This window comes from Episyrphus balteatus, chromosome 2 (genome assembly GCF_945859705.1).
Source record: "Episyrphus balteatus chromosome 2, idEpiBalt1.1, whole genome shotgun sequence".
NCBI classification, from domain to species: Eukaryota; Metazoa; Arthropoda; class Insecta; order Diptera; family Syrphidae; genus Episyrphus; species Episyrphus balteatus.
In genome coordinates, this window is record NC_079135.1 from 115,141,950 (window position 1) to 115,166,713 (window position 24,764).

The 24,764-nt window shown below is 29.5% G+C and overlaps 2 protein-coding genes across 5 annotated transcripts; one reads left to right on the plus strand and one right to left on the minus strand.

Moving 5' to 3' along the window:
• Positions 1-1,536: 1,536 nt before the first annotated feature.
• Positions 1,537-11,030, plus strand: LOC129908723 (glycolipid transfer protein). Of its 3 annotated transcripts, XM_055985447.1 has the most exons (5): positions 1,561-1,663; positions 6,169-6,494; positions 6,605-6,660; positions 9,895-10,155; positions 10,222-11,030. In XM_055985447.1, the coding sequence occupies exons 2-5, from the start codon at positions 6,374-6,376 to the stop codon at positions 10,387-10,389; spliced, it is 606 nt and encodes a 201-aa protein (XP_055841422.1). In that variant the 5' UTR covers positions 1,561-1,663; positions 6,169-6,373; the 3' UTR covers positions 10,390-11,030. The 3 variants fall into 3 exon arrangements, 1 of the variants encoding a protein (XP_055841422.1); XR_008771317.1 differs by lacking the exons at positions 6,605-6,660; positions 9,895-10,155; positions 10,222-11,030 and having other exon boundaries at positions 1,537-3,939; positions 6,169-6,204; positions 6,265-6,376; XR_008771318.1 differs by lacking the exons at positions 6,605-6,660; positions 9,895-10,155; positions 10,222-11,030 and having other exon boundaries at positions 1,537-3,450; positions 6,169-6,204; positions 6,265-6,376.
• LOC129908722 (gamma-tubulin complex component 5) lies at positions 10,917-22,945 on the minus strand. Of its 2 annotated transcripts, XR_008771316.1 has the most exons (13): positions 22,751-22,945; positions 22,265-22,690; positions 19,683-20,132; positions 19,147-19,471; positions 18,899-19,085; positions 18,628-18,836; positions 18,058-18,569; positions 17,862-17,999; positions 17,352-17,795; positions 17,064-17,292; positions 16,955-17,001; positions 13,816-13,919; positions 10,917-11,030 (listed from the first exon to the last, which is right to left on the minus strand). XR_008771316.1 is itself a non-coding variant. In XM_055985446.1 (12 exons), the coding sequence occupies exons 1-11, from the start codon at positions 22,820-22,822 to the stop codon at positions 16,958-16,960; spliced, it is 3,036 nt and encodes a 1,011-aa protein (XP_055841421.1). In that variant the 5' UTR covers positions 22,823-22,945; the 3' UTR covers positions 10,917-11,030; positions 16,955-16,957. The 2 variants fall into 2 exon arrangements, 1 of the variants encoding a protein (XP_055841421.1); XM_055985446.1 differs by lacking the exon at positions 13,816-13,919.
• Between the last annotated feature and the right edge of the window lie 1,819 nt (positions 22,946-24,764).

Here is a 24,764-nt window from a genome sequence, read left to right on the forward strand (position 1 = left end):
ATTTATGAGAGCTGAGAGAGGATTCCCTCAGAAAAAAATAAAACTACGAAAGACTGCAAAAGAGTCTGGAACAAGTTGAACACCATTATAAAAAACAATTTCATATTTTATGCTTAAATCGATAAACAAAAACACTTTTTTAATTCAATTTAAAAACCATCACAATTTGATTTATTTTCTTCTTTTATTTATTTGTTTGAAATGCGTCAACTTTTCATTTGACAGAACTCATATTTCTGTCCACAGAAATTCTTGGAACTAAATTTGCCAGGGTGGGGAAATTTTTTACTTTCTCGTGAGCACTCTCTTCTACACCATTTTTGTAGTTGGGAACAGACTCGGTACCAAAAATAAACAAATGTTGCAGCTTCAGACTGTGTATGGAACGGACCTTTTGTTTTCTATCGACACAAAAATCTATTTATTTTTAGATCTAAAGCCTAACACGCACCCGAAGCGAATCGAAAATTTCCATATACAAAAATAGCACAAAGTTATGGTTTTCGTTTCACAGTGCGTAGATTGACAAATGAAATTCTTACCTGTACTAAATTATTTGGAGAGTTTCTCGAAATTTTGCACAAACTTTCAATTTCCCGAGTAACATTTTACTTTGCTTAAATGAATTTTTATGAAACTTTTTTAATTTTATTTTTTATTTATTTAGATTTATTTGATAAGAAAATTTCTTTCTTCTTCTTTTGCTGAGGAAAAAAGAGAATCGTGGTGCCACCTGTAAGAAGTTGAACAAAATTTTGTATAAAATAAATAATAGGGGTATTCACGATCCTAGCAACTGGTCTAGTATCATTGCAAAAGTGCAAAAGTGTAAAATCTTACAACACTACAACAACAAAATATATGGATTGAAATTTTACAAAGGTCTTGCACTTTTGCTATACCCTAACCCTATTGCAAAATAAAAATACAATGGAGTAAAATAATTTTTGACAGATGGCAGCTCACCGTCGCGTCGCCCATGATAAACAGTTTGTCTTTTTTATTCTGTTTATAATGGTTGTCGCTACTCATGTCCCGTAATTTAGTTTCTTTTGATGTAAAATAATTAGTGAAAATTAATTAACCCGAACAAACAAAGAATTAAATTATAAAAAATGGAAAAAAGAAGAAGCAACGGTGGAGGAAAAAAAAAACATCATTCATGCTTCAATATTTACTATAGATAAGAAGAGGGGCATTCACGATCTATTGTAAAAAAATAAAATTTTACATATTTACTAGGCCTGTTGCACCAGATCGTGAATACCCCTAATAAATAAAAAAATAAATAAAATATTGCGAAAAAAAAGACTATTAAAAAGTACCTAAAATGGTATCAAAAAGTACATTAAAAATGGCAAAACTTTTTTTGCATATTGAACGCGACCAAATGTCATTTTTTGGTATTTTTTTTCCAGCTGATTTACCTTTTTTTATAAAAAAAATTCTTGTTTATCTTCTTCCCTTGCAAAAATTGCATGGCTTCATCGAAATTCATCTCATTTTCATTTGCATTTTGCTAACGTGTTACGAAAACAAGAATAAAAGCAAAAAAATTCCTCTGCAATGAGTTGTTGTGTAGTGCCTCACGTCATAGAGTTAACAAATTTAACAAACAATTCCATCATCAATCACGAATTGTTACTAATTAAAGGAAAAATAAGTAAGCCATGTTCATCTAATAAACATATCCAATTGAAATCTATAAATGGTCATAATATAATTAGTAGCCATAATGATGAAGTTCGTGTATCCTTTGTTAATGGTGAATTTAAAATACTTTATCGTTTTCATGGTAGTGGTGATAATGTCACACTTACAGAAGAATTCCAAATATCCTATTGCAATGCAACAATAAAAATCAAATGCCATTATCGACCACAAGAGAATCCCTACAAAATTCAACCATTCTATATTGTTTGTAAGGGTCATGATGGTTCATTTAACTCATCGACAACCACAAAGAATGGTGGTGGCAATGCCTCCGAAGCTTGTGCTATTATCGATTTAAATATGAAATTGCTGCAATGTTTATATGCAGAAAAGTTAAATGAGGCTGGTTTCGAGAGACGAACCTTTGTCCTTAAATCACGATGTCAGATTTTTGAAAGTAACTTGCCTGTTGAAGAGGCATTAAACTTGTCACAAGAAGAATTGTGGAATAAATTTGCTTATGAGGTAATTAATTCCGAGCATGGCAATGATCCTAAAGTAAAGTTTGTTGCTTTCATTGGTTGCACTAAATATGAGCCAATAACCGATGGAGACTTCTCCTACGAAAACATAAAGCGACACATGAAAGGTAATGCTGCCTTGGGTGGAGGTGGATTGGCATTATTTGGTTCAGGGTTTTTCTACTCGTGGCCAAGTAAATTTGAAGATATTATAAAATGTTTTGAAAATGATGATAAAGTTGATTTGGAAAGATTTGCTGATGATAGCAATTACCGGCGGACATATGCTGGAGTGTATGCTACAAGTCTGGGAGCAGTTTGTCATGAAATTGGACATATATTTGATTTGGGTCATACAAATGATGGAGTCATGGGAAATGGGTTTGATTACTTAAATAGAGTATTCACAATTGATAAATTGACTGAGAGTTTGCCTGATAGAATAATTGGACCATCACAAAAACAGGCAACAGATGGGCCTGTAAGATTTACCAAAATCAAAAGAGGAGAACAAAATCGTTTTTTAGAAAAGTACCATGAGCAAAAGAGTGGTGGTGATTCTTTTTATTTTACAAGAAATTGCGCAATTATATTAGCCCACAATCGTTGGTTAAGAAATGATATAACACAACATATGGCTAGTGCTCGTATAAATCAGGACAAAGAGAATCGCATTGTTATGACGAGTAGTCCATTGAAATTGATAGAAATTCGTTGTACAGCGGATAGTCTTGTTGTAGATTATTTTGAATTTGATAAAGATAAAGCTTTATGTGAATTTGATCTTCCAAAGCAATTTGATTATACAAAACATCATGTGTTTGTGATTTGTATTGATGGAACAAGTAAACGATTAGATTTTGATTCTTAAATGAAGAAAAAGATGAAAGATGTTGTTGTTGAAAACTTATACATATCCACACATTTATAGTGAACATAAAACTCAGCAAAAAATCCATTTTAATGTAGATTCTAGAGACTTCTAGAGTTTGCTTTTTTGGCTTTTTCTATATGAAATAGAAAAGAATATTTATGTGCCAAATGCTTTGTTATAATTGACTTATATGTACCTTTTAAAAACCACAGCTTGTATTCATTTTTCAAAGGCACTTATATAAATGCTTGGATGTTAGCAATTAGAAATAAATAAATATAAAAAAGGCATTGTCATTTTATGAACCAACATACAATGAAATAAGACAAAAAATCGATATTAAATATTAAATTGAATCGATAAATGAAAAGCTTTAACAAAGATAACGAGGAAATTAGAACTGTAAGCACAGCAATATGATACAAAAAATTGTACTATTTAATCAGACTATTGCTTTATTTATGTCGTAGCTTCGTATACGTGTGTTAAATCTTATAATCTTAATATTAATATGCCAAACAATAGCGTCCAAAAGAAACTATAGAATTAAAAATTAAGTAGTAACAAATTATAGTAAAACACTTGTAACGTTATTTTTTGGATCTCAGAGTAACAGAGTAACCATACAAAGCTTTGAATTCACTTCCAGAGGACATTAAACATTTAATATAACCTAAAATGTTTTTGGTATAAGTTTGCTAACACTAAAAATATTAAATGCAAAGGTTAAAGCTTATAAAATGCTTTAAATAACAAGTTAGTGTGACATTCCTTGTAAAGCATATAAATTGTGTTTTGTTATATGAAAATTTATATTTATTCATATCTTGTGTGTGAGTCCAAATGCTGAGTATAAAAACTTTAAAATATCTTACTTGCTGCTATAATATGGTAAAGTTATTCCACATTTGTTATTTCGTGCATGGTTGTTTTTAGTTAATATGTAATGTGTTTTTTATGTTTTTTTGATTCTTTTTGGTTATTTGAACTTAAATAGTTGATAGTTTCTAAGACATAAAGAGTCAAAGTTACAATATGGATGGTTTTATATTGTCATTTAACCTTTGAAACGAAAGATTTTTTGAAAATCTTAGCTTTGCGCACAGTTTAGCATGGCTCTAAGTTTTGAAAAAAAAAAAAATCTTTGACTTAACCTTTCGTTTATTAATGCAAATTTAAGGTGTTTGAAAAGTAAGTTTTTAGGCAGATTAAAAAAAATTCCCATAAATCGAAAACGTTGTGATTCTATATGAATAAGTTACAAAATTTAGAAATATTAAGACCTAGACTTTTACCATTTTCTATTTTAAACCATTTCTGCTGAGACATTCAGTATTTTCAAGTAGTTTTACCATAAACATATGTACATATTCTAAATTTAAAATTTTCTAGATATTCGAAACTTAAAGTTTGGAAAATATGTTTTTTCTACCATATTTGAAGTTCAGATTGAATCTCTTTGAAGGTTTTTAATTTGTATTTGAATCTTTAAGGTAAAAGATGAAAAACAAAAGTTATTAATACCTAAGTTATATTGGAATATTTTCAAGTTTAAAATTGTTTAAAAAACTAAACATCCTTATTATGTCGTAAAATGGTTCGCTTTACAAGCCAAATAGGTTTTTAGTAAATTCCAAACTTCACATTTCTCTGCATTTTCATCCATCCTCCTTATTATAACAACACATGATTTACTAAAACCTCAATAGTAAAATTTAAAAAAAAGCAAAAGTCGATTTCTTACCATCGGTAAAACGTATTATCGTTGGTATTATATCTACTCTACATTTAAAATATAAGTAAATAAAATATAAAAAAGTACGTGTACATCATAGTGACCATTTTTTGTACGTGCACTTTTAAAGTTTTTTTTTTTTTATTTTTGAAGCTTTAAAAAATTATGGGTGTATGTTTTCTATACTTTTTGGAAACAATGTACATCTTAAATATCAGCAAGCCTGAATAAGGCCAATTTTTTTCTAGTTCAATTTATTTAAAAAAATAAGAAGATAATATCGTCCGCTTAAATTGCAAAACTGCCAATCCCACAAAAAATGATTTCAAAAATGTTTAAAATACAAAAGGCTTCAAATCTAATACATAATCTTAATAACTTAATGTTCCGGTTTCACTCAGGCACATACGAGGAGTATTGCCTAGCATTTCATATTCCTTACCCTGCGGCACATTATAAATTTTATTAGTATGGGGTCTAAAAAACAACTTTATTTATTGTTTTGGATTTATTCAAAATTTTGGTTATAGTTTATTTTTGAATATGGTTTTCTGCCGACGATAAGTAAGCTTCACTTGCATTTTGTCTGTAGCCATATCACCTGTTCACAATGCTATTAGATTTATTCTATGAATATCAATAGCTGTAACAAAAATTCAAAACTGTTAGGTATAAACGGTTAAAAACAATATTTTATTTTGTATACTATTTTTAGAAACTTAATACATATTACATAAATCAATTTCTAAATAAGGAACCGTGTTTTACTAGCACACTATACGCCAAATTTTGCATAGTCAATTTTATCTTCTGTCCAAAAAGGTAAAAAATTGATCAACATAGGTCAACAAGTATCATTATTTCGTCGAGTAAAGAAATTGTTATCAATTTGTATACAATAATCTCAAGCGGTCACTGTGGCGTATGTGTGACATTTATTTTTTTTTTCTATTGGAAACGATTAATTTTAATACAAATATTTTATATCTGGCTAAATTATGAAATAAAAAGACATTTGTTGTCCATGAATTGGTTTTTAAAATAGGATGTTAGTCATTATTCATTAAAAATCTAATATTTGCCTAGTTTCGGATGCTTACGAAAGTACCCCAAAAACCAAATAAAATTATCTCGATTATCTCAGATTACTAAATAGTTCAGGATTCTTTAGATTATATTTTTAAATAGTCGTACTCAAATGCATAGAAATCTTTTTTGACTAAAATTAATCAATATCATAACTTCTTTCGTGTTTTATGCTTCATTTTTTTTATTTTTTTTTTTAATTTACAATGTTTAATCTCTTTCTTTATGAAATGTTTAGTATTTTTTGTATTTCAGTTCACCTTTAATATTATTTTCTTTTTTTTTTTATTTATGTATAGAACATGCTTTTTGGTGGGACTATCACTTATCATATGGTGTGTTATAGCTCAACAACAATTGTCGATAAGATAATAGCTTTTAATTTGTTCCAATAGAAATTGGGCAAAGCTGATAAATAAATCACTATCGATAAATCAGTCAAAATTTATTCGTCTGTTAGAGAACATTGTTGTGTGTTGTGTTAACAAAAAACAGTTTTTTAAAATGACTGAATCTACACAAATACAATTTGAAAATCTAAAAGGATTTCCTGTGATTGAAAAGGATGAATTAATAGAAACTGAAGCATTTCTTCATGCATCTAATGAAATTGTTAAAATCATAGGTAAGTTCAACTAAAGACTAATATATGCTTTCAAAGTTCAATAGTACAAAAATATTTCTTATCTCTGCATTCATTCATTATTATGATAATTTTTTAACATTTATTTTCAGAGACTTTTGGAAAGCTTTTCAAACCAATAACTATGGATATGAGTGGAAATATTGAGGTAATTTTTACTTTTATTTTGGGAATTCAATATAAATACTGTCTGTGAGTCACTCTTTGAGAACACAAATCTGTATTGATCTTCTGTTCATTTATTTGCTCGTTCACCATTTGGTTCTTCTGTTTGCTTTCAAAAATATTGAATATGGTGCAAACAATTTTATTCAAGCGGCATGTTATAAACATTTATTTGTCGGTTTGTATTTGATTTTGTAAAACTTTGCATTTGTATACATTAGAGTGGACCAAAAAAATCATTTTTTCATTATTTTGATTTGCTCTACCGAAAACTTGTTTTCTCGACACAAAATAATGCTACCCTAATTTTTTCAGAATTTTTCGATGATGTTTAGGGGTTGCGCGCACCCCTTTTATAAAAAAAATAAGCTCTTTTAGTTTTTAATTTTTTTAAAGCTTAAATAATTTTTTAATCGAAAAGCTGTTTGAGGGAAAAGTATTGAGTATCAATAGATCTACTTACATCAATTTTTCTTTTTTCAAAAAAAAATATTTTTGACTGATTCCCAGGCGTTAGAAGTCGAAATTACTGGTAAATGCTGGGAAAAAAGCCTAAAAACTATGTTTTACTGTTGTTTATAACGGTTAAAATTATTTTTATCGTATTCCTCATCAAATTTACTTTAAAAACCGTGCTTTTATATTGCTAAATTCTTCTTAGATTGATAAAAGAAAAATAATTTTTAAAAAAGATCGTACCAAAACAAGTGAAGGAAAAATGGGGGAGGGTACTATATCTTGCGCGACGAGATTTGATAACAGTATTTTGTAGAGGAGTTAAATACGATCCTTTTTCATTATGGGAGGGGTGGTCTATCTGGCTCCGTTTAGGCGGGAATGGCAATTTCCTTAAAAATGACTTAAAATGATAAAAAATATATTAAAATACAATGGCAACACTTACAGTTATGAATGATAGCTTTTTCAAAAGCTGGAACTGTACACTTTATTCTAATTTTGAAGTAAAGTTATTTCAATCAATTGTTTTTGAAATAATCGATTAAAAAGTAAAAAATTGGGAAAAAAAAGTTTAAAAAACACATTAAATACTGTTTTTTGTCAATTGTGGATTACAATACAAAAAATGGCTGATAAAATAAAGTGTCACAATTGATTCCTTATCAAATACTGAAGTCCATAAGTTTTAATACTTGCTAGTTTTTGATAAAGTTGAAAAATAAAAAAAACTTCTTTTTTATCAGACCTACTCGAGATCGTCCTTCTGGTTCCACGAAATTTTATTTTGATAACTATCCATATTTTTTAATGATGTTGTTGTTGATGCAGCGCCTTATAATATTGAATATCGGATATGTTTTTTGATGGTGGCAAAAATATTAAAAACAGCCATAAAAATTATAATCTGATAAAAAGAATTTGTTTTATTTTTCAATTTTCTCAAAAACTAGAAAGCATTAAAACATATGGACTTCAGTATTTGATAAGGAATCAATTGTGACACTTTATTTTATCAGCCATTTTTTGTATTGTAATCCACAATTGACAAAAAACAGTATTTAATGTGTTTTTTAAACTTTTTTTTCCCAATTTTTTACTTTTTAATCGATTATTTCAAAAACAATTGATTGAAATAACTTTACTTCAAAATTAGAATAAAGTGTACAGTTCCAGCTTTTGAAAAAGCTATCATTCATAACTGTAAGTGTTGCCATTGTATTTTAATATATTTTTTATCATTTTAAGTCATTTTTTAGGAAATTGCCATTCCCGCCTAAACGGAGCCAGATAGACCACCCCTCCCATAATGAAAAAGGATCGTATTTAACTCCTCTACAAAATACTGTTATCAAATCTCGTCGCGCAAGATATAGTACCCTCCCCCATTTTTCCTTCACTTGTTTTGGTACGATCTTTTTTAAAAATTATTTTTCTTTTATCAATCTAAGAAGAATTTAGCAATATAAAAGCACGGTTTTTAAAGTAAATTTGATGAGGAATACGATAAAAATAATTTTAACCGTTATAAACAACAGTAAAACATAGTTTTTAGGCTTTTTTCCCAGCATTTACCAGTAATTTCGACTTCTAACGCCTGGGAATCAGTCAAAAATATTTTTTTTTGAAAAAAGAAAAATTGATGTAAGTAGATCTATTGATACTCAATACTTTTCCCTCAAACAGCTTTTCGATTAAAAAATTATTTAAGCTTTAAAAAAATTAAAAACTAAAAGAGCTTATTTTTTTTATAAAAGGGGTGCGCGCAACCCCTAAACATCATCGAAAAATTCTGAAAAAATTAGGGTAGCATTATTTTGTGTCGAGAAAACAAGTTTTCGGTAGAGCAAATCAAAATAATGAAATATAATTTTTTTGGTCCACCCTAGTATACATGATATATTTTAAGCATGAAGAAGGATTTAAAGAACAAGATCTGTTTCTTAACCAAGTTAGTTATCAATGACAAATCAATTTATGTTGATGATTCGAAATTATGTTGTATAATTTGTTGGAGATGCATACAAAATAGTAAATAATTGAACAAGAAAATTAATAATTAAGATCTTTAACGTGTGTGACATCAGATTAATCGGTATTTATCACACTTTCTTGTATCCCCTGATAGATAGGGAGAATGTTACTCTCTCCACTGATAGGGTATTTGGTAGCCGCTGATGAGCTAGGAGATGAGAATCGTAAGTCACCTAGACCCGATGCCTCCCGTCTTTTTGCAAAACTGAGAGCGTATTTCATCTGAACCATTCGCTTTTTTTTAAAACATTTTTTACCGTCACACCTTCGACTGTGAGATCGGATTCTTCTTCTAAATTAGGTTCGGGTGTTGCAAAGTATTATGAGGTGGCATTTTGACCAAGCTTTGTAAGCAGTCATTTTTCTAGATATCACTGCTTTGACTTCATAGCTCCACCATCATGTTTCTTAGTCGCGTTGGTAGTTTCTTAAGAAGTTCCTATCAGTGTTTAAAACTGATTTGCTTAATTTCTGCTGTTTTGATGATTATGGAAACATGTTACAACCGTTACAATATAATTCAGTTTTTTTATGCATTACGTTTCTCGGGTATGTTGTTCTTATTGCAGAAAAGTGATATAATTCTGTATGGAATATTTCTTTTGGTATTTTTGTTTGGAATATATGTAAATCATTTTTAATTTATTGACTCAGCTTCTCTATCTTACTTTTTAACCATTCAATTGTTAGTGTCACTCACTTATTTCATTTATTTTTTTTTTTACAGAAACTAACCATAAGCTATCAAAAGGGAACAAACGAATTTCACTATCTTGAAGATCTTATAGTAAAAAATATCAATTTAGACAAAAAATATGCATCAGACTCACTTTTATGGCTAAAACGTGGTCTCCGATTGATATGTACATTTTTTGAAAATATCTTCAATGATAAACAAAATTTAGAAATCCTTAAGAAACACCTTCAAGATGCCTATGATCGAACACTTAAACCTTATCATGGGTGGTTTGTGCAGAATACAGTTTCGGTAATTATTTTCAGTTTAAAAATATTTTTATACAAAAACCATTTATGATGATTAAATCTTTGCCAGGTAATCTCCCGTTGGGCACCAACTAGGTCACAATTACTTGGCAATGGTGAATTGCAAGCAAGAAATCTTAAGACTTTAGAAGAATTCATACCAAGAATGAAAGCTGTTTTAGACCGAATCGATGCCTTGTATATGGAACACAATCTAGAAGAGAATTATAAAGTATAAAGTAGGACCAGTAAATAATGTTATGTTTTTTGTTTTGTTTTTTAAATATTCATGCATTTATTGAAATTATATTTCAAAAAAAAAAAAGTGTGTATTGTAGTGAAGAGAGTGTATACAAAAGAAATTTTAAAAAATTATTAACTAGTTAAAAATCATATTATAAACAACTTGCAATAAAAATGACGTAGATTCTAAATTATACAAAAACAAAAAAAAGTTACTCGTATTATCACTCAGCAGTTCGATTTTCGGCTAGTAATAGTTTAACGCGTTGCAAATTATTTTGTTGCATTGACATTCTACGCCAAGTATGAGCACCGAGATTCACTTCGAATAGCAAACAAAACAATATCAAACAACCGAGTATTATTATGTGAAGTTGTGTATCTAGGAACAAAGTGAGGTATAGAAAAACAGGTGTTTGGATGATTGTGGATACCACCAGAAATACACTCAAATCAATTGGCTGAAAGAGAAAAATCAGAAGTTTTTAAATATTTCGAGATTGAAGGATAAAATGGACAAACCTTTCTTTTGAGATTACCAGAGTAACCGAGGAATAATCGAATAAACTCCGTTATTACTGCAACTGTGTAGCCAAATGATGAGAAAATAACTTGACTCTTTTCTGCAGAATGAGCCTGTAAACAGAGAATAAGCAACCTTTTTTTGACAAAACTTCAAAACGTATCTCTTAAATAAGTTACAAAAGAAATTACAATTAATAACATTTTAAAATTATTCTGCCACATTCATCAGCTGTAAAACCTCTTCTTATTTTGAAATTTAATTTGTTATTTTCAAATGGGTACTTTTGAAATTTAATTTGTTATTTTCAAATGGGTACTTTTGTTGTATTATTCCGTACCTCATATTATATGTATATGTCATTGCCACATTGTATTGGTATAAACACTTAACCAAATCATTCATCTATTTTTCCATTTTCCATGCAGATTGATAAAAAAAAATATATATGAAAAATAAGCCAACCAATTTGGCATGTTGTTACATACTCGTACATACACTTGCACAAATTTCGATTTAAAATTTCATTTATGTTCTACTTTTCTATTTTCTTAACAGTAGGTAACTTCCGTTATGTTGATATACCATTAAGTGTGTAATTTACCACCCACTCCCTTAAAAGGTTTCTAAGAAAAACAGGAAATCAATCATAATTTATTCAAATTTCTAAGTACTTATGCAATAAGCTTTAAGTTGAGCGAACTTGTTGGTTGGCAGAATTCCGAATTGTATGCTATTTGTAATGTAAATTATAGGTATCAGGAATGAGCTATTAAAGTTCCATAAAGTTTTATTTTGCAGTGCCATTTTATTTGTTCTTAAAAAAAAAAAACAACTTAAGACAACAAACATTACATTTTGTTTACAGAGAGTATGAAAAAAGGGTTCTTGCAATTATGTCTGTCTGCTTATATAATGAGCTATACTTTGTCAACCAAAATTTGTTATCACAGGGAAGACATTTGCATCATTTTCTGGTTGCAATTGTTTCTATGTATAAATCTATTCCTCTATTAAGTTATAAAAGGGTGTATGCTTATCATGTAATAATGAGGGGATTTGTTTTCAATAAATTTTTAATAATATGTACTACTTTCCAAAAATGAACCGTGAAGTTGCTATATGGATTTAATAATAAAATATGGGTACAGAAAAATTAACTTATTGCATTTAAAACAGGTGATAAAATTTCTAAAAATTATACTAACAGAGACATTACTAACCCTTTCGGTACCAGCGTTACTCTCATGTAAAATATCTTTAAAAATTCGTCAAAAATATTGCATTAAATAATTTTTTAGGTTTCGATGGCATAATTGAAAGATAATAATGCCTAGTTACTGGGTTAGTACAAAAAGTTAGTCAAATATCATACTTTTAATATTTTTTTTTATCGAAAAAGGGACTGAAATCCACATTTTTTTTTATATATGGTCATAATTTTGAAAAAAAAGATATAAAAAATGTTAATCCAAAAAGTGTTTTGTGTTTTGGCTTAGAAGAAGTAGCAAACATTACTGTTCTATAAAAAGTTATTTTCAAAGTTGTCCGACTTTTTTTGGTTTGTCATAGACAGTGTATGTTACTTACATGTAAAATGAGAATAACACAATAGTTTTGCTATTTATTATTTTGGAACATAACTTTTTGCTATTCATATTTCTTAGTTGTGATGTTTTTGACACGATAATACTGAAAAATCATTTTTTAATCTTGATTTTCATAGCTTGGGTTCGAAAGGGCTAAACGACTTTGGCCCGAAGTTTATCAGAGTTGAAACATAAACAAAATATGGAGTAATTTGAGAGATCAATTCTTCCATTAAAAAAAAAAAACAAATATTTTAAAATCCAAGCTTCACAGTTATATTCCAGACCAGACTGGCACCGTCAGAGATCGGAAGGAGTGTATAAGACGAACTTTTGAGACAATCTTTCGAATAGTTCTGACCTAATATCGGCCGATGATTCAGTTTTAAATATTTAATTGCGATATTTGTTCACCTTACGGTTCTAAAATTAATCAAAAATTCAAAAACCTTAGCTGCATATGTTCTCTTTAATTGTTTTTTTTTTAAGCACTGTCAAAATATCCATTCGAACTCATATGTTATAATTTCAATTAATAATGTTTTAAAATATGCGAAGCAAAGCGAGCACGGGTTTTGAAATTTTCATACTAAATGGAGTCAAGGTTCTATTTTTTCAATAAAAGTTATTATTTGGTTTCGCAAAACAATCTTAAACAATCAGTATTTATAATCTTTAGTGGATAGCTTGGAAAATTATGTTTTAAAAAAATGTCAATCGCCAAGCAGTACATTAAAGAATAGTACATATTTTTGAGATTTCAACCTTTATAGTAGATTTCATATTTTGCTGTTTTACTCTCCTACATTGCATGTTTAACCATTTCATTATTTTACTTCTTTTTCAATAGCTCTATATGGGTCTTACGAGTATGTTTTTGCTATTTTATTAAACTTTCAAAAAGTTAAGCTATTTTCATTTTAAATACATTTTCGATTTTTGGAGGAGATTTTTTATATAACATCACCATTCACAATTCACATTGAAGATTTCAACCACCCACGAAAAGTTGTTTATTCTTGCCAAATAGTTACCAGTCACTTCTACGGCAACACGAACAATTAATTTAGGGAGTGTTATAAGAAACACTTGAAAATTCTTACAAAATTATTTTCTCCTTAATAACATAACTTTGATATCGAAATAAAAAACTTTTGAGACGATATGCGTTTTCTAACTTACAAACTCATCATAAGTTTCCACAAACACGCACTCTTTTGGGGGAGTCAATTCATTCATGAAACTTGATAAATGAAAATTTATTTGTTTTTTAATGTTACTCATGTGTACACATATAATGTTTGCTTACATTGTGCAGAATAAAGAAAACATATGCTAGTGCCCAAACCACGAATAGATATACATTAAGCCACAAGAATATTTGCAGGAACAAGCTCGAACTGTGACGCACTTCTATAGAAAAAAAATTTAGACAAAATTAGTTTATTTTTGGAATTAACAACTATTAATAAATTATTTTGATTAAAAAAAAGACAACAAAACAAATTCTAAAAAAACCTTCTAAAGCAGCTCTTTGACTCTTCATTGCGAGAAGAACGCAATCCGCTCGAATAAACAACTATATTCGTTTTGACCAAAAATATGGTTGCTAAGGTACCTATTACAAAAATTTATAAAATCGTCAGTGTGATATCATAAGGGTGAGGTGAGAGTGAGTTCTGGACATTTGCTAGAAAGGTAAAAATTGCGGTCTTCGTGTTGACTAACATTATGCTATATTGCTTTGACTAGACTAAGGGATGGTTTTTTGAACCATAAGTCGCAAAGTTTGTTGTTTATATTGTTATGAGGGTGGATTGTTTTGCTTATGTTATTTTTTTTTTGTTTCACTTGAGATAGGAAGAAGTAGACTTTTTAAGATACTTATAGCATAGAAAAAAAAAATCATAGGTATGCCTTCAGTTATCATAGCTTGCATTAGGTAGTATCTACTTATACATAACATAACTGGGCTTTGGTTGAACTACTTATGGTTGTTTTCTTTGACTTATGTATAGCATAAGTTTGGTATCGTGATATGTATCAGTATATTTTTTAGTTGAATGTCCCAGAAGGCTATAAACTATACCAAACTAGACCGTGTTGTTAAAGTTTTTCGTTAGGATCGAAACAAATTGGATAACAGTTACAAAAGTGTAGAAGGAGTTTTTCATCAAATTTCAATTTAAAAGGTTTCAAAAGAAGGTTGGTCTAACTAGGCCAAATGTATACTTTGTAATATTCCCACTGGAAATTTTAGCAATTTTATTTTTTTTATTTTGTGAAATATGGGATGGTTACATTGCTCCCATATGAGCATTGAGTAAGTGTGTAGTACGTAATCTTCTATGTTCATAATATGTAGGTATTAGAAGCGCCATACAAGATAAATGCAGTGGGAAACTGATAAAGAATTTTATGTTTACAGCACAAAGAGACTGGTAGATTTGCTCGAGACATGTTCGACATGTTTCGAAAGCAATTGACAAGTTGAATGTTTCAATAAAATAAAGAGGTTGGCGCAAAAAGGGTTGTTTTTTTTTTTAATTGTCTGGAAGAAAGTTTTTGATTTGTATCCCCACAAATCAAAAACTTTCTTCCAGACAATTAAAAAAAAAACAACCCTTTTTGCGCCAACCTTATTATTTATTCGCATGTTTACAACAAAATGGTTGATTTTTAAACTGTCTGGAAGAAAGTTTTTCATTTGTGGGGATGTTTTTTTTATATATTTACATATCGATTCTTTTAAACTGGTCAGAAACGAAAATCGCCTTTGAACCAACCTATACTTTTCCAAAGGGCTTTTTATGAATCTGATCTCTAAATCAATGTTGCTGTTGTAGGACACTTTCTGCGAAGTTTCCATATAAACTAGTCAAAAATGCGGTTTTCTGCAATTCTTACTGTATTGTCTATAAATGCTTCTTCACAAAAAGTTTCGTTGAAATCGAATAAGCAGTTTCAGAGATAATTGGATTTGAAAAAAAAAAACGGTTCTATGGCAGGTACCGTTAATAATGATTTTCAAAAAAAAATTTTTCATTAAAAGATAGACCTTAGCTTAAAACTAACATTTGAATTTTTTTAAACAAAATCGTTGGAGCCGTTTTCGAGATATTTTAATTTTACTAAAATCGGTAGTACCGTTATTTTTGGTCCAAAAAAATTAATTCCAAAAACCCCTCTGGAGAGTCGCTAAATAACGCTACATACCAAGTTTGACATCAATTGGTGCATCCGTTTAGGCTGTAGCTTCGTTTACAGACAGACAGACAGACGGACTTCCGGGACCCACTTTTTTGGCATTCTCTACCATCGTAATGTCGTGGAAAAATGTTATCTCAACTTTTTTTTTTTTACGAATGCATAACTTGATATATAGTACCTACCTATATCGCAAGTAAAAAAACTAGAAAATTATGTGTATTTTTATAAAACGATTATGATTAAAATGTTTGTAAGAACATACCGTAGCAAACATGGGTGTACATTAGGGTGGTCCAAGCTTGTATGGGAAAAATTAAATTTTCAAAGCCGTTGGGCCACCCCCCAGTTTGGTTCCACATCCTATTCATATCATATTGTTGAGATTTCAGCCTCCTATCTTATATAGCAGGGGTGCTGATCGATATTGAAAAGTTGTATTTTTTTGGAAACAAAACAAATTTTTTTTTAAGTCAAAAATTGCTTGTTGTTGTATTAATTCTGAAAAAATATCGAAATAATAATTTCTGGGGCCACTTCCAAGTAAAATTCTTCAACAGGTAGGTTTGCCATATTTTATTCATATTTGGAATAAGATGCTATTTCAATAATATAAAATATCCCGAATCAATGTTAAACTTAAATTGCATACATTTTAAGGGCTTTGAAAGGCAAAAAATAAAAAAAGCAAAAAAAAAAAACATGAAAAAGTGTTTTTTTTTTGTTAAAAAAATGCTTCGTAAGCGACCGAAACATAACGATCTGGGTCGGAACATCTTTATACCTATAGCTTAATACAAGAATAGCTTTCTTTAAAACTAAAAACTGCTAAAAACGACCAAAATTATTGGAAAATATCAGGGGTCGAATCACATCACACGATGTGACACTTTAACGTTTTGACTATTTCTGTCTCTATTAAATTAGGAGAACAGGATAGGGACACATAGCGACCATACGTTATGGAACGTGTGCCGTAATTCGACCCCAGTATTTTGAGAGTCCCGACCCAAGACTTTATTTTCGAAATATCTCGAAAACCTGAGCCAAGTTTTTAAAACCACTGAATTCAGAACACTCGAATTAACTAGAATCGATGTCTACAAAAAAAGTTCTAAAAACTATCACAGTGTAATTTTTAGAAGATAATGCAATTAATTAAAAAAACAATTCATTTTTTCCCCACGTTTCTCCTAAAAGTAATTATTTTGTATAAAGAATAATAAAATTTAATAACTCACCTCTTAGTATGGTATGCTTGCATTGAATGCTGCACTCAATCCAGACACTTGAAAAAAAAAAAAACATATTAATTCACTTAAATATTGAAAGACCATCAAAACTACTTACAGAAATTATTTTGATTTAAATAAACTTCATTATTGAGATTATTTGCCAAAAATTGATGACATCTAATATAAGTAACTTCAATAGCATCAATTTGTGAGACACCAACATAATTTCCTGAACTATCTGGTTCATCATCCGATAGCGAACCAACTGATAACATATTTTTCGAATCAATTTCTTTAAGACAACTATTCCATTCCATTCGAATAATATAAACCAAATTTAAAAGCTGCAATTTGAATGTAATATATAAAATTTAGAATAAATGATAAGAAATATAAAACTTACTTGTTCAACACCAACTTTAATACTATTGAAACTTTTTCCCAAAAAACAATGATTGCACACAGTTGTAATGTAAGACTCATGCACTCTTAGCATTTCTCTAATATGACTACATTTGTCAAATTTTTCATCCAATTGTTGACCCATCGATTGTAGAACATGTGTCATTAGATGAAAATGAATACATTGCAATGAATAAATCATCCAAAAACGAAGTTGTTCTAATCTTCTCATAATCAAGTCAATCATTTCAAATGGAGCATATGGAACTGTACGTTTTCGTGATTGTGGGAAATGGAGATTTTCTAAAGCCCAAATTCCCCATTTCACTTTTAAAAGGAATCTAAAAACTTTATTATATTCTTCGAGGGATTTTTCGGTAATCACATAACGAAGTTCTTTGCTAATGTTATAGCCAATCGTGATTTCATCAACTGCTTCAGTAACCTAGACAAATTAATCAAATTATTTTTTTTTTTTTAGCAAGATAGAAAAAGGAATAACAGGACTTACCTTTGGGGTTATAGATCGAAAAGCCGATTGAATATCGACACGGAATAGTGATGAAAGCTCTGGAAATTTTGAACACATTATATCATCTAATTGCACTGTTAATAAGAAAGGATTTGCCCAACTTTCTTCAGATTCTATCTAAATTAAAAACAAATTATTAAAAAAGGCACACATTAAATACAATTATTTCACTAACTTGGACAAAAAGTTTGGAATAAAAATATGACATCAAATCACTGCATTCAAAAAGTAATACTTTTCGAATATTTTGGAAATGTTTCTTAACTTGAAACTCTTCCAGATACATTTTTATAACAAATTGATTAGCATAAGCAATGCGTGCATTTAATATTCGAGTCATTGAGGTGAGAATTATATCTTCGAGTGGTAGAATAATTTCCGATATTCTACTCAATTCATTAAATATTTTTAAAGCTGGTGGAGGCTCTTTGGTAGTATTGTCTGATTTTTCCGTAGGCTCTTTGCTAAGCTCATCTAAATTACAAGCAAAAGCCATGAGAAGAAATTGATCGTTTGTTGCAAGACATTCGAAAGTTTTGCGCGACTCGGAACTTTCATCCAAGTTCAATCTTTCAAATTCATCTATTGGGATAGGACTAGTGGACGGAGACGACGAACTTGATTTTGATATGCTGAATTCTCTTATGTTTGTCCATACTTCTTCAATAAATTGATCATATAATTTACCTTGAAAAATAAGAAAAACTTATTACTACATTTTCAGGAACAATCATTCCAAACTAACCTTTGATGTCTAGAGAATTCCTTAAATCGGAAATTTTATTAATTTGATACAACAAATTTAGTGTACTTCCTGCTTCTTCAGAATGGCTAAGTAAAAGTTGTATAAAACTATTTTCTGTTATAATAGTTGAAACACTGGCTGGCACAAAGAAAGCCATTTCTCGATTTTTTGTGAATTGACGATATTTTATTTCAGCACCTTCACCAATTCTGGAATTGAAACAAGAACATAAATTAGCTATTGTTTCAAAATTCAGATAAGACAGACTTACTTTTCAACAACAAATTCATTTTGCCAATCATCTAATCGTCCATCACTCCACCATGCTTCGATAAGTTGACAAAATACCTTAACTGTTGTTAGGAAAAGGGACATGGATAAATTTGCTTCATCGGGATTTTGGGCATTATGATTGATATGAAGAAGAGCTGCTAGTAAATGGGCACTGAGGATATGTGCTAAAAAGCAAAAACAAATTATTATCTGGTAGTGAATTTGTATTCTTAATTTTATTCTTACATGGTGATTGATTCGAATCAAGCACAACCTGAGTATGAATATTATGAATTCTCTTCAAAAGCAACATACTTTTATGAAGACGAAATTGTAATTGAATAAGTGTAGAAATCACTTGTGATTGTGGTTTTTGAATTGATACATCAGCTTCTAATATGGCACTGTTTATGGGCTCCAAAAGATCAACCAAGTTAGCAGCATAACATTCGTATGTGATTGGCGATGGTGAATCAGTTTGAACGTACACTGATTCGATGAATTTCTTCAAAGTATTCATCATTTTTATATGAGGAATAAATGATTCTTCAAGGTAAGTTCTTAGTCCATTCTAAAGAAATATGTAAGGCCTTGTGAATTAGGGGTTTAAATGAATTTTAAATTTTGTTAATACATGTATTTAAAAATTATGAAAAGAAATTCTAAATTAAAAAAAAAGTAAATTTCAAACTGAAAATCATAAGCTAAGCATTCAGACGCTGCAAACTAGTTTTTCTTTTCAAAATCTAGAAACATAATATATTCTTAATTAGGATACATACCACACTTAAGCTGGGAATCGATACATTTTCCTGTACTTGAACATCATTATCAACAACTTTAAAAAATTTACAAGTTTGCGGCGAATTAAACATCCAAATGATTTCTTTAAGCAATGAATGTTCCGACTCTGTTGATGGCACTTGTCGTTTAATAAGATTATTTGATGTTTCACTGAGAAAAGAATTGTACAATTGTGCAAAATTAGCTTCAGTTCTTTGACTGGGAATTGCTAATAGTGATTTATTGGTGGGATTCCACCAATCTCTTTGAACACTCGCATTTAGAATCTCTCTCGACTTTCGACCATCAAATTGTTCAAAATGAGGATCTTTTTGTGGAGGTTTCCAACTTGCTGGCCATTTAATCTTACAAGTTTTATCATCAGTCGAATTTGAAAGAATAGATTTAACATCGGTTGAGGAACTTTCACCTTCTTCGTCTGACCAAACCTGGAAGTGGGATTTATTAAAAAAATATTTACCTTTAGTGGAGTGCCGTAAAGCATAAAATTTATAAAATCTCGGAATCCAGGGAAAGTCAATGAACTTGTATAACGAGTGTTGGGTTGCATTATTAAAAGCTCAAAGAAGAAAGTTAAAAAAAAAAATTTAAAAAATTGTCGCTTTTGATTACAACAATTTTTAACAACAGTTTATTGAAAAAAAGTACAACTGAGTCATTTCGTATGAAAACATTCAGTAGGAATTGCTGCCCCATTTTAGATTTTGCTCAAAATTTGTGAGGATGTTCTCTAGGACTTTAAGGAAGCAAATCCAAGGTGCTTTCATTTCAAGTTGCGTTGTTTTGGAAAATATCATTTGTATGTCATTATAATTTTGCTTCTGAAAACTTTTCTATTAAAGATATCTTTTTGTTAAAGGATATTTTAAAGCCTATAAATAACAAGTATTGAGTATATATTAACAAATTACGTATCATTTATCCGTGAAATCAAATTTTTTTTGAAAATCTGGTAATTTTACTGATTTGTTTGTAGTTTTTGAAAGACTCCAGAACTTCGGATAATATTTGTACGTGGCTGATACCAACCAAATATGAAATATATATATAAATATCATTTAATAAAATAAACTTTAAACTAACGCGATGGATGTAATACTTAGGGCAAAACATTGATGAAATAAATTATATATGTATACATTGATGAAATAAATTATATATGTATACCAAATGCATTGCTTCTTTTTGAAAAAATTAGTTAAAATAAGTTCCCAACTTATTTCATCAATATTTTGCTCACGATAAAAGTTTTAAGTATTCAAAATAGCTTAACAAAATTTTTACTGATATGTATAACAGAGTCCTTATGCAAAAGTTAAGAAAAAAAAAACGTATGATTGCTCACGGTGTGACTAAATGTTATAACTGTTTAACTTTTTTTTTTTAATTCAAGGCATTGGCATAAAATTGTGTATCGGAATAGCCTTTTCTGAATTTTTACATCTTTTTAATATTGGTTTAATGAATATTTAAGACTTTTGGTCTCGTTGGCCCAATGCAACATCTTCAAAATGTTGGTATGTTTTCGAATTTGTGTTGAATTCCCTATTTAATTGTGCTACAAAAAACATCAAAATTTGTTAAATGCAATTTTATAAACAGTTAAATATTCTGAGCCAGTCCAAACAAATATTTTTTTTCTAATTTGCTTTAAAAAAAATTTTTAATGGTAAGGTATTGGAAGAATTATTGTAAAATATGACTTAAGAAAAAAACCGATTCAATTCACGCATTTGTGCCAGTAATGCGGAAAAATTAAGATAATCAGCCCTATTGTGAGTTTCACGTGGAATGTTTTCCGCCCGCAATTTAAAAAACTGTCATGAGTTTCACCCGAAGGGAATTTACATTTTCTGCTAAACTAGTTTCTTGTTCGGCACCAACATTTTATTGAAAGAAGAGCTGTCGAATACCTCACAAATTAACCGAAAAAAAGTTGAAAATACAAGGAGATGTCCCAACGTGAACAACTTTTCGCCCGGAACTCAAAATAGGGGAAAAGTGAAATTCAATTTTTCCGGGTGGAATCTTGTTCACGTGAAACTCACAATAGGGCTGAATACAGTAAAATTAATTCACGCCTTTTTTGCCGTTTGGTACCAATAACTACCTAAATACTTAAGATAAGATAAAAAACTATTACCTACGTTCCCATAGATTTTCTTATACCACAAGTGTTTAAAAACAAATTCCAAAAAAAAAAGAAATTTATAAAATTCATTCATTCGTTGTTGTGGTACGAAAACGTTAGATGATGAAATTTAAAATACATTGGACGAAAAAAAGCTAATATTTTCTAAACTGGTTTCGATAGAGATTTTTTCTATTTGGTTTTAAAACAGTCATAAGTTTAGGTACCAGCCATTTCAGGCTCATCCATTCTTAACCGGACACCCTGTATCTAGAGAGAAGATAGATGGATAGATTAAGAGCAGATACAATTTTTTTAAAAGCTATTAAACACAATTCCAAATTTTATATAAATATTCATTGACTTTCCCTTGATTCCGAGGTACAAATCTTTGAACACTCCACAACTTGACTAAATTCATTGATTTACACTTAAATCAGAATCCGAATCCAAATTACAACAATCATCAATGAAATCTTCTTTAAGGAGTTCTTTCCAATATTTGTCTTCTTTGTCGCCACCTTCGTCGTCAGTGGCTTTCAAAGCATTCAAATCGATTTGATTTTTATTTTTACGCAATGCTCCAACTGGATTATAAGCTAGATTGAATAGAAATTCTAATACAGACCAAGATACATCTACTTCGTAGTGCATAACACAAAGTGGATGTTTGACCAATTCTTCGCACAGCTGCTGCAAATGATCGGCATACGGAGACAAATTTGCAACACGGAATTTTTCCTGCATTCCTTCGATTTTGCGTTTGATTTCATGGCTATTAACGCTTAAATTACGATGGTTTTTTATTATGTACAATGCGAATTGTTCACAGCGTTTGAAATTATCATCGGAGATCTGTAAATTAATTTAAAAAAATAAGAATTTTCTGTTGTTTGAAATGTAAAAAAATTGTACTTCAAATGCTGTAAGTTGTTGTATTAATTTTGGAAGATTTTCACGAATTATTTCTTGACGAATGTCTTGCATGTTGTAGCAAATATTTATTGAATGTTAATGAGTATTTTTTTAAATAAATTGTTTAATTTTATCACGAAAATAACAGATGTTTCTACATTTTTTAAAAATCGAAATGCAGAAAACAAAAAATGCAGCTCAAAATCAAAATTGTTTGACAGATTACTGTTTATGTATAACACAGCATTTAGATGGGAAGTAAAATTGAAGAATTAATGGAGTAGGTACAGTACGAACCAAAAATCACTTATGTCGTTTTCCAAAATTCAAGGAGTGACACTCCTAGCTATATAATCACTCCAAAAGGAGTGATTTCAAATTCCAAAATTGAAAAAGGAGTGAATTTTTGGAGTGAATTCTTCACTCCCAAAATTTTGAAGGAGTGACGGAGTGATTACCAATACTTCTACATTTGACTTCATGGACTGCTTGTCAAATTGTTGGGTGGTTGTTTTAACTTTTTTTGTGAAGGAAATTATATTTATTTACAAAAAAAATTCAATAAAGTATTGTAAAAAATCACTAAAAGTGAATTTAAAAGATTGTGTTATTATTTTATTCATTATTTCGTATTACAAACACATGCAAAGCAAACGTCAAATCACTCCACTTGTCAAATTCTTCGTGAACAAATTCCAAAATTGCACGAAAAAGGAGTGATTCACTCCCATAATTTTGGAAAACGACATTACACACAGAGTCAATAATAAATTAGACACAAATTTATTTAAAAAAAAGAATTTACAAAAAAAAATTTATTTTTACTGTCTTTAAGAAAAAAATATGTAAAAAGTTTAGTAGGTAGATCGCGCTAAATATTAGCTGAACTTTTGCTCTCTAAACATCAGCTAAATTCCTAGCTTTTTGACATATGAAATTTGTCAAAAAGTACTGGAATTTTGTTCTATCCTAGGTATATCCCTATATTCTATTAACAAAACTGTTAAACAAAATAATTGTTAAACAATTTCAAAATATTAGGGATATTTACGATCCGGTGCAGCAAAAAGTTGTAAAATTGCTAAATTACAAGCTACAACTACAACAGACAAATTTTGCACCAATATAGGTATTTTATTTTTGCAATAGGGTTAGGGTATAGCAAAAGTGTAAACAAAATTGTAGTCCGTTTTGTGTTTTGTTTTAAGAAAATGTTACACTTTTGCACTTTTACAACGATACAAGACCATTTGCATCGAATCGTGAATATCAATATTGTATTTACGAAATAGGCCAGTCATTATGTCGGAAAAAACGGCTTAGAAATGCAAAATGACCGAGAAAGCTAAATTTTGGATATGTTGTAGAGGATGCTTAAAAAAGCTTAACTTGAAGTTTTCGACCAAGATTTCCTATGAGCTTTTTCCGCCATTTTGAAAAAAAGGATAAAATTGGTTTTTTGACAATAACTCGGCTATCTGACGAGATGCGAAAATTTTACAAGGAGCTTTTTTGTAGCTTTTAACGAGTTCTACAATTCATGCATACACATTTTTTGTGTATCATGAACCGTTTTCGAGATATCGATTAAAAAATTCAAAAATTTCGGACATGCAATTTGTTTTTTGACATAATCTATTTTTGGGTGATGAATATCGAAAAAATTATTAACATAAAAATTGTAGCCCACATTCAGACCTACTATGTCGTATTTTTATATTTTTTTTTTGGACAAAAATTACGACTTCCAGCCGGCCGCAAAGTCGTTTAGTCCGCTCCCACCGCCAAGCAAGCCGCCCGTTCGGTTGTAAAAAAAACAATCATTCATGTTTTTTTTTTAATGTTTATATCATTATATCAGTAACACATACATACAAATGTATGTATTTATTTAATAAATAATGAGTAGAAGATGGTAATGGTTTTTTTGTTACCTCAATTTTATTAACCCAAATTTTGTAAATACAGTATACCAGCTTTTTGTGCATTTTGTAATTTGCTTCAATTTCAATAT